Source organism: Micropterus salmoides, unplaced genomic scaffold, assembly GCF_014851395.1.
Source record: "Micropterus salmoides isolate LMB-PRFRI ecotype aquatic unplaced genomic scaffold, ASM1485139v1 Ms_hic_scaffold_175, whole genome shotgun sequence".
NCBI lineage: Eukaryota > Metazoa > Chordata > Actinopteri > Centrarchiformes > Centrarchidae > Micropterus > Micropterus salmoides.
This window is the reverse complement of record NW_024040873.1, coordinates 11,430-22,500: the sequence shown is the minus strand read 5'-3', so window position 1 is coordinate 22,500 and position 11,071 is coordinate 11,430. Positions and strand designations below refer to the sequence as shown.

Below are 11,071 nucleotides of genomic sequence, written 5' to 3'. Positions count from 1 at the left end.
ACGTTTTACTCTTTTTGTTTGAGACTAAACCTTGTGAGCTTATCTGACCTATGGCTCAGAAGGAAGAAAGAAGTATTGCGAGGTAACACAAAACATAATGCGAGGGAATGCAAAAATAGTCCTAAAAAAAAAATTCTCGCCCTGACCTTTAGAAGGCGTGGTACTCTCATTTTCTCACACATTCACTCACATAACCCGTACCTGTCCACTACAGCCTTGTGTGTAGCCTTCCACTGTTCCTTATCAGCATCAGTGCCAATCTCAGGATTCAGCTTCTGTAGGTTGACTCCTGCCACGTTAGCACCGCTCCACACTGGCACTGAAATAAAAGCACACGCAAACATATAATTCTGCACTATGTATGATTTTCAAATAAAATCATATTCACTTTCTTTCTGTCCAGCCTCAACAAAGAAAACCTACCCTGATGATCCCAGCAGACATATCTGACAAATATTAATATAATAACCAAGTCTGGTTCCAATGTGTACCCACCGCTGGTGTCTCCGTGCTCTCCCAGCACCCAACCATTAAAGGAGCTGGCATGGATGCCAAGACGTTCGGCCATTAGGTAGCGGAAGCGGGCAGAGTCCAGGTTGGTGCCACTGCCGATGACGCGGTGCTTGGGTAGACCACTCAGTTTCCAGGTCACATATGTCAACACATCAACTGTGGAAGGTGTGTCACAACCAGGGGTCATTGATACCTAATATACACAAACACACATGAAAATAAACCCAAAGATAATAATTTGTGCATTAGTTATTCACCAGGGTTGGAGACCACGATGAGTGTGCAGTTGGGGCTGTACTTGATGATCTGGGGGATGATGGACTTGAAGACGTTGACGTTCCTCTGCACTAGGTTGAGGCGGCTTTCACCCTCCTGCTGGCGAACACCAGCCGTCACCACGACCAGGCGAGAGTTGGCTGTCACCGCGTAGTCTGGATGAGGAAGAGACAAAGTGAAACAAGATCTGATTAGTGATAGAAATTTTTCCTCAGGGGAAGATGCGAGATGTGAAGATTTGAGCAGCAGGTCCTGACCTTTGTCAGCAACTATCTTGGAGGTCTTGAGGAAGAGACTGCCATGCTGCAGGTCCATCATCTCTCCCTTGAGACGATCTTCCATCACATCAACGAGAGCCAGCTCATCACACAGGTCCTGTCCAAAGGAGGAGGAGGAGGAGGAGAAGGAGTACAGGAAGATGATTGTGGAGAAGAGATGGAAAGTCTACTTCACATTCAATTTGCCAGGGTTATACTAACATGGATTACATGACATTCGTCAGAAGGGCTTTAATTTTTTTTGCATCAACTTCTATTAGATGTTACACAAATATGTACACAAATATGACAAATAGAATGTCAATATAATATGGTCATTCCTGAGCCTCTACAGTTTATGACTCATTTAATAAAATTTGTTTGTTATAAGAGATCTACTGGGAAATATACGACAGTGTATTTGGGCCATTATAGATTAAAAATAATTACGAGATTGAAGTCGTAAATTTACAAGAAAAAACTCACAAATTTATGAGAAAAAAACTTGAATATTTTAAGATTAAAATGGTAAACTTATAAACTACATTTAATCTCAGAGAGGTTTTTTTTTTTTATAAATTTGTGAGTTTCTTCTTGTAAATTTACCACTTTCATCTCAGACATTTAGATCCATTTTAGAATTTCACCCTCCCACCTCGGCTCTGTATTATAGTTTTTTTTATCTTCAATGTCCTTCAAACACCGTAGTAGAAATATTTATATAAAAAATGTATATGTAAAATAAATCCTTGTTAAAATATACACATCGTATTTATCTAAATACATTTTTCTCTCTTCACTCTATAAATAAACATACAGTATGTGTATACTAAATAATGGACTGTGTGTCTCAACATACAGTAGATTGACTTATATTTTGATCCAATATCTGCTTTCACACACATAAAAACTATCTGTGCTGGTATGTAGCATGACTATTACTAAACAAACTATTACTAGCGTGCAGACTACCAGCTATGTACACCGTGCTCAACAACCCAGCTGTATTAACGTTAATAGCTATCCTTATTAGTTAGGCAACTTACTATTGCTAATAACTTTTTTTAAGCTGGGGCTCCAGCTTGTGTAATTTACACATATGGTAATGTATCAGATTTTGATATGGGCTCTTTTCTATTCTTGTAGTCTAGTCTCTTGTAAGAAAACCATGCTGAACGTGTTGTTGCATCTTACCCGCAACAGGATGCTGACGGCACAGGCCATGCCCACCTGGCCCACCCCGACCACCGTCACCTTGTTCCTAGGAGGCTCAGCAGGGCTGCTGGCCAGAGGGCTGATCAGCTTCTGCAGCACTGAGGACATGATCACAGCTGCAGGGTGACACAGAGAGGACAAAATATTAAATAGCAGGGTTGCAGCTAATTATTATTATTTTGGTCTACTAATAAAAGTCAAAAAGTCAAAAAATAAAGATGAGAAACTTCCTACACTATATCTCAATATAACCGAGGACTATTATGCTAACTTCAGTCCCTCCCAAACTGATCATCTTGTTGATAGTGCTGCAGGCTCGTTGCAAATGACACTTGATTCTGTTGTCCCTCTAAAGAAAATAATAAAAAAAAGGTTAGATCAATTGTAGCCAGGCTGACAGAGAGTCACAGTTCTGAGCCATATATTCTCATAGCTCTCAGTAGTAATTGCTTCATGAGCTTTTTTAATGATAAAATTCTAATTTTTAGAGACAAAATTCATCACATTCTACCCTCAACTGGCACCGGATTATCTTCAAACTCAGGAACCTTAAAAAACAGCTGTAAAGCCTGATGTATATTTAGACACCTTTTTTTCCTATTGATCTTAAGCAACTAACTTCAATGATTTCTTCATCTAAACAATCTGACCGTCTCTTAGACCCCATCCCAACTACGCTGCTTAAAGAAGCTTTACCCTTAGTCAGCACTTCTTTACTATGATCAATCTGTCTTTACTAACAGGCTATGTACCACAGTCCTTTGTAGCTCTAATTAAACCTTTTCTTAAAAAGCCCACTCTTGATCCAGGGATTTTAGCCAACTACAGATCTATATCTAACGTTCCCTTTCTCTCTAAGATCCTTGAGAAAGCAGTCACCAAATATCTGTGTGACCAAGGGTGGACGATATGACCTAAAATCAGAATCATTTTACCTCGATTGCGATTAATGAACGATTATATTGTTATGAAGTTTTATTTTGCCCTCATATTTAACACTGTAAATATGCTCAACTATTAAAAGTGTGAAATATTTTTTAGATTCACAGATGTCAAAAATTGAAGATCTAAATGTTAATTGAAAAGGTAATGTTGAAGGATGGCAAAGGGATGCATGCCACAGTCACATAACAAAATGGGGAGAGCGGGTTGGCTGTTAATCGGAAGGTCGGCGGTTCAATCCCTGGCTCCCCCTGGTTGCGTGTCGAAGTGTCCCTGGGCAAGATACTGAACCCCGAATTGCCCCTGGCGGCTATTCCGCCAGTGTATGAGTGAGTGTGAATGTTAGTTTGCGTTTGAGCACTTAGGCTCAGTGTATGAATGTGTGTGACTGGTGAATGCAGATGTAGTGTAAAAGCGCTTTGAGTGGTCGAAAAGACTAGAAAGGCGCTATACAAGTACGGAGCATTTACATTTTTTGCATAACAGAGATGTGTTCCGCTATATTTGGAGCATCTCCACTGTTGAATGAATGACCACCGCTACCAAAATATCACACGATCATTAATATGACGCGCAACTAATGATTTTCACTTGCACACTGTGCAAGCACAGTAACACTCAATGCTTGGCTAGCTTCCTCTCCTCTTTAAAAAAAAAAGGCATCGACGTAAAGGTTGCTGTTATAAGAACAGTGAAAGTTAACATTTTTCTTTTAAGGGTGTATGTGCGTGTGCGAGCAAATGTCAGAAAAGCAGCGGTACAAAATGACGGTAAAAGTAAGCTAACTTATCAGTCTGGCAATAAATGTACAGTGTAGGTCACAGTGTGTCCGTTAATCAAATTCTGACTGTTGTTTCCCTAACTGCTTGAAAGTAAAGGCGTTAGCAATAGCTAACAGGACTGAATGGGTGGAGTCACGTGACTACACTAGTATGTTTTCAAGGTGAAAGTACATGAACACACACACACACACACACACACACACAGTGGGAAAAATAATAATAAATAAACATAATAACCGACGTGAAAATTACATCAGTTAGAGGTTATGAATTTCGGTTTCGATTACTCTTCGGTACGGGTCCTATGTGTGACTTTAAACATAATAATAGTTTACTTAAGGATTTTCAGTCAGGATTTAGAATGCATCATAGCACAGAGACAGCACTGGTAAAAATACCTAATGACCTACTAATGAATGCATCTGTCAAAGGATTTGCCCTTGTACTGGCCTTGTTATATCTTAGTGCTGCATTCGATACCACTGACCGGAACATTTAATTTGCATTAAATGAACCGCTCCAAGCTGGTTTAAGTCCTATTTATCAGATCGATGTTCCTGCTCGACAACCTTGCTACAATTGTTATTACTAGTCCTATTGTTATTATAATTATCATTAACATTTAGGGCTGTAGTAATATGTTGGGGCTCAACATTGTTGCAGCATTGTTGCCATTTTTGATCAATATCTATCACGTCAATTTACTGCAGCAACACGCACACACACACGCACACACTTACTGTTTTATTTATTTATTTAAAAAATTTTTTTTAACACAAATACACATACGCTTTGATTACTTTACGCTTTAATTACTTGTTTAATGAAATGTATGGGGTTGATTGATGTAGTTTGTATGATGCTTTGGCAATATTGTTGTTACACATTCATGCCAATAAAGCCAATTTGAATTGAATTGAAAGGTCAGAAGCTAAGGAACATAAATCCATTGTAATTTAACATTTTTATTTTACCATTACAGACTAAATGGAGAATGCAATAAAGAAAAATGTAATATTTTTCATCTTCGCCTGGTAAAAAAGCTATATTTTTAATGCAATAAACCATCAAACCATCATAAGATAGATTATAATGCAACTGAATATCATTTAATACACCTGGAATGCAATTGTAACTGCAAGTTTGATGAAAATAAACTAAAATACAACAATATTTTCAAAATATACAAGGCGAATGTCCATATTTTGGCAATATTAAATGTTGACTTTTATTGGGAGTTATCTTTAAAACACTATTTATGTCCATACAACCACATTCCAAATAATATAACATTGAAATACTGATAAAAACAGTGAATATTCATCAACATTCCTCTGACCAAAATAACTCCCATTCTTTACAGGTGTGTGGTCCGTTCTCAAGCTACTCATGCCCCCTCATCACTATGCACAGCTCCCACAATAAGATGATATTTCTAGCAACAAACCAGCTTATGGTAGCATATAGGGGACTAATTTCAAATTATCATGCAAACATGAAAATGAAATCCCACAATAACATTATAATTTTCCACCTATGTATGTGTTATTTAGGTAAAAATAAAATGCAATCATCCAATTTTGATTTTCATTATCATATACTTGTGTGGGCATTATCGTACAGTGGATCTCTGGGAGAGATCTAAGGGGGGTGCCCAAAGCTTTATCTGTTGTCAAAAATACTGTTGATTTGCACATTTAAAAAAAATTGTGATAACACACTAGATAATTTATACAAAAGTCTGTGTAGATTTTTTTCCTCACTTAAAATAGTAGGCATACTACATAGTAGTAGGGCTGTAATGGTTTTGAAACAGAGACCAAAATCGCGACACAAAAGTCCATGATCTCGTGTCGCGGATCCAAGAGACAGAACCGCTACACACCCGCTCATTGGACTGTTGAGCTCTCAAAGACAGTGCAACTGTGTCGGCAGCGGCTGGTGGAGGGTGGGCTCGGTAGCGGTGTATATTGTAGGCTATTTGTATTAACAACCTATACTACACTAGGCAGCTCGCATTCCACACCCGGCTCCAAGTCAGCGAGCCGTTCTTCTTACCCGTTTAAAGTTTAAGAATAGGTTGAGATCATTTCGGCCCCAAGACCTATAATCAATCGCTTTACCAGATAAAACTGCAAGACTGAGCGTCAAGTATCCTGATCAGCTACTAGATGGTTCAATTAGTCTTTCGCCCCTATACCCAGGTCGGACAACCGATTTGCATGTCAGGACCGCTACCTCCACCAGAGTTTCCTCTGGCTTTGCCCTGCCCAGGCATAGTCTTTCGGGTCCTATGGCACACGCACATGCTCCACCTCCCTGACAGAGCAGTAATAATATAATTTGGGAGCTTGAGGAGATATTTGCTCATTTTGATCAAAAAGTGTTGATTGGATGAGATTGAATACACCAGGTGCAGAGTTAACATCGTTAATGTAGTATAAAAGCGCTTTGAGTGGTCAGAAGAATAGAAAAGCAATATACAAATCTAATATCTAAATCCAACACATTCTCATCTCAATGCGTCATAACTTACGCTTTCAGACAGCGTGACAAAACGTAAGGATTTTACGCTAAAGGTACCCTTCAGCGTCCATATGAAACGCCCCCGTTTGCTACGTTGCAGCAACACAAGGGAGGCTAACCCTACCTGTTAACACATCGGCGCTAGTAGTTATTTGACGCTAAAGTAGTACCTTTACCATCAAATACCTACGCTTTGTCACTCTTTCTCAAATCGTCGGTATATGATGCCCTGAGATGAGAACGGGCTCCTAAATCCCAATATGTAAGGTTGCTGCAGGGATTACATAATGGGATTTAGTTTTTTCAACAGTTGCCATCTCTGACTATTGTAGCATTTTTAAAAGAAAAAAGATATTATTTACACAACGTGTATATATAGAAAAACACAAACGGTTGTATATTTGAGCACAAATCTTTTTCAGATGCTGGCTGCAGCGGTAAGTTGGATTTTTTTTCAAAGTGACACAACTTTAGTTTTGGGCCCAGTAATGACAAATGCAAACTCCTGCAGGGACTGATTAAGGAAGTTCTTGAAAGAGAAATGTTGCACCTCCATATGCCTCTGTAATTTTGGTGGCTTCAAGCAATTATTGGAAAAGCATATGTAGTGTATATTCCTACCTTTTTTTTCATTTACCTGACACTGGAGGTTAGAAGTGTCTTCTAATGCTGTTACTTGTTTAAAAAATTCATTTTTGAGTTAAAATCAGTTATTCACAGTATTTATCAAAACATGTCAAGTACCTCCCTTAAGGACAATACAATAAAAAAATATTACAAGAAAAAACACTCCAGTCAAACATGACTGTCCTCTAAAAATAATATAGCAAATCATAAGCCTTTTATAATGGACATTCAAAGGAAGCAAAGAGACTAAACCATATTAGAGCAAAACACAAACGTAACTGAAGAGAGTTAACATATTAACGTATTCTACATAACTCCTATTCATGTTCTGTAAAGGAGCAATACCATATCAAGGTCAAATTGATACCTCCTTTTGTCCACTGGAGGTGCCCTTCACAAAAAAAGTGTACAATTGAAACCAGGGTTTCCTTACTTTTCTTTGTCACTAAAGTCATATTTAATAAAACTGTGCTAAGAGGGAAATCCTACTAGTTAGATATAATACATCATTATACAATAAGAAAAATAGCAGCCTTAGATAGAGTTATACATATTATGAGAAAAAAAAGAAAATACAATGAACCTATATGCTTAGGACAACCAGTGAATCCAAGGGATATCTGAAGGTCTCAGGGCCTCAGTTTGGGAACCACCACTTAGCTATCAGTATGGATGAAGAATCAGTAAGCCCATGCTGTCTGTAAATTTTAGCCTTCTGGCACAGGGACCTCATCTCAAGGTCAAATGGAATCTTGACCTTGTGGCTCTGTAAACTGGACTGTAGGCTACAGCTATCCCCACACAATGCCTAATTTTAGCTTTCTAAAATCAATTAAATATTACATGGTCTAGCCTTATTACATATAGGACACAGTGCATGTCTAAGCGAACATGCTGGTCTTATTCCTCTCTTTCATTGTGGCTTTAGTGGAGCTGGGGTTATGTAACCGCCAGGGCCGTCGTCCTGCCGTCGTCCTTCGTTTCGGTGATGAAAGACACTAACAACGTGAGTAACAATGTTAAGAGCCTCTAAATAAATATGCATATATCGCTTCTATGACTTAAAAGGCAACGAACGCCAGGAGGGGAAGAGTTCAAGTTCACATAACTTAAAGTAGACCTAACAGAAAATAAAATAATACACATTTCGCACGGTATTAGAGAAACAATCATAATGATACCTGATAGCAACTATCTAAGCTGACGCAAAACATCCATGTAAGCTCCTTAGTTTTTATTTTCAAACAGTTAAATGACAGTCAGTTAAAAGTCAACTTGTATAGCTTACATATAAAATGGGTTCCTGCTCGCGGGCATTTCAGCTCTGGCTTCCATTGCTGCTGAGGCGTTCAGCACGCATCACTGTGCGGCAGCCCAGAGGAAAAAGATTTAACAAATAAAGCAGAATACTTACAGATGTTTCTAACGGCTGATATCCGATGTCCTTTATCTTGTGGAGGACACGGTGCGGCGACCAGCGACTGGCAAAGAGAGATGGACAGAAGGTTAGTGTGGAGCTGAACGGGTTGCAGTGAGGAGGAGGAGGAGGAGAGGGGGGCGGGGGAGGGGTTACCAATGGCTAGGCTGGGACTGTCTGCGTAGCATTTATATACCTGTCTGCCACGGAAGATTGGGAAATATGGTTAGCTGGAGATTAAATGCACAGCCGTAAATTACCGTGACTGGTGTTGGCTATTATATTCAGATTCCTTACTCAGGTAAACTAACGTCAGTGAGCTCCGTCAACAGGCTGTCTTCCTCATACTTTCCTTTCCATCCTGAAGTGGGTGGAATTTAATTTCCATTTAACTGTAACACAGTAACATTGCCCTCTGCATGAAAGAGAGACCATTTTTTAATTGCGCCTTAAACTGTATCTCTTCATACATCTGGGGATGCCAAAATGTAATTAAAGGTGCTACTCAGACTCTACTGTTAAGGAAAGATCCGAGACTTGCCTGTGCCTGTTCATTCCATAGCTTTCCCAATAGATATTCCCAAACAAATAAGAATAAAATAAAAAATAAATCTTTACTACATAACACTAAATATAATCACTTCTATTTTTTTAACATTACTGTATTTTGTCTGACCCTGATGATCAGCAGCAGAGGCATGTAACATGTGGCATTTACCCCAGAACTGTACAGTATTTCCTACTTTTTACTCCATTACATTGATCATAATCCAGTATTAAATATATTCTATGCTAAAACCCTGACGGGGGCTATTTTAACATTTCTGTTACTGAAGGAACATGTTGAATGCACAACTACATTACTTTTTATGAAGTTTCTTTTCTGGAAGCTTCTTAAGTAAATAATCTGGATGCTTCTTTCACCACCGATGACCAGACACTACTGCACTGATATTTTCAGTTCAGTTTTCTTTATGTAGCACTTTCCTTCACTGTAAACTCGATAAGTCTGTTACACCTTATCTAGTTGGACCCGAACACGGATGGACTTTCACCTGTAAAATATACTCATAATGCTTCAGGGACAGCGTTATTGCACTGGATAAAATATTTATCTTTACTTAGTGGTACACTTTGTCTTGTCTGCAGAAACATGTGGTAAAGAGTGTTAATATAATGTGACCTACATACATACATACATATGATATATATGATTAGATCAAAATTATTTTCCCACTATTCAATTTTCAACACCTTCTGCAGGGTGAAAACACCTGTGTGGGCAAAAAACAACAGTCACTGGGTCACAGAGAGGAAGTGGAAGCCTCTGTTCCTTTCTCCCTTTTAGCCTCAGACCAAGACTGGTTATAAAAATAATATTTTTTATTTATTTATATATGCCCATGTTATTGTACAAAACATGGGCAGCATCAATACAAAGAATACCAATAGGTATGGCTACAATACATGTAGTGTCCTTATTGATACAAAAGAAACAACAAAAGAGGAAAAAAGAAAAAGAGAGAATAGATACGCACACATATGGGGCGGCTGTGGCTCAGGAGGTAGAGCGGGTTGGCCGTTAATCGGAAGGTCGGCGGTTCAATCCTGGCTCCCCCTGGTTGCATGTCGAAGTGTCCTTGGGCAAGATACTGAACCCCGAATTGCCCCTGGCGGCTATTCCGCCAGTGTATGAGTGAGTGTGAATGTTAGTTTCCGTTTGAGCACTTAGGCTCAGTGTATGAATGTGTGTGACTGGTGAATGCAGATGTAGTGTAAAAGCGCTTTGAGTGGTCATCACCTTTGTCCCTTTGTAATCTGAGACTAAAAGTCACTAGTTCCATGGATGTCTTTAATTATGACTTTCCACTGATTAACCATGGGAGGTTCTGTGAGCCTTCTTCTTGTAATGGCTTTTGTGCTCGCTGCCATGAAGATTTTTAAGAGGTATCAGTCTTTCTTTGGTAGTTCAATGTCCACATTACCCAGGTAGAATGATAAACAAGTAAAATTAAAATTATACTGCAAAACTTCTCTAATTATGCTTTGAACTCCTCACCAGAGGGATTTAAGAATGGGACAGCTCCAGAATATGTGTGTATGATCTGCAATACTGTGTCTACATCCTCTCCAGCATGTAGGTTGTAGTCCTTTCTGTTTCAACTTTTGCTTTGGTGTTATAAAAAATCTGATACAATTTTTCCAGGAGAAATCTCTCCACAGTTGTGAGGCCGTAGTGGTGATTTGTGTGTTAATTATATTTGTCCAATCTGAAGTTATTACAGTTCCCTTTTTCCCATTTTGCCTTAATATAGTTTGTTGAGTGACCTCAATTCAGCGGTGTGTCTCTATAGTTCTCCAATGATCTTTCTGGACAGTTTTGTATTATAGGCTTTGATAAACATTTTGGTAATATTTGATTTATTTTTCTGGTTAAGTCCTTTAATGTTCTTACCAAAGTAGTGCCAGAGTTGGAGGTACCTTTAGAAATCCTGCTGAGCAAAGCCGTATCTATC

At 38.8% G+C, this 11,071-nt stretch overlaps 1 protein-coding gene across 1 annotated transcript in view; it reads right to left on the bottom strand.

Annotated features, from left to right (window-relative positions):
• Nucleotides 1-8,708, bottom strand: part of LOC119908303 (L-lactate dehydrogenase B chain) — a 14,266-nt gene extending 5,558 nt beyond the window's left edge. Inside the window, exons 1-6 of the mRNA XM_038726015.1 lie at nt 8,553-8,708; nt 2,241-2,377; nt 1,047-1,164; nt 771-944; nt 496-669; nt 202-319 (exon numbers count right to left, since the gene is read on the bottom strand). Of these exons, the coding sequence (XP_038581943.1) occupies nt 202-319; nt 496-669; nt 771-944; nt 1,047-1,164; nt 2,241-2,369 (713 nt within the window). The 5' untranslated portion in view covers nt 2,370-2,377; nt 8,553-8,708. The remainder of the gene's footprint in view (nt 1-201; nt 320-495; nt 670-770; nt 945-1,046; nt 1,165-2,240; nt 2,378-8,552) is intronic.
• Nucleotides 8,709-11,071: the final 2,363 nt, after the last annotated feature.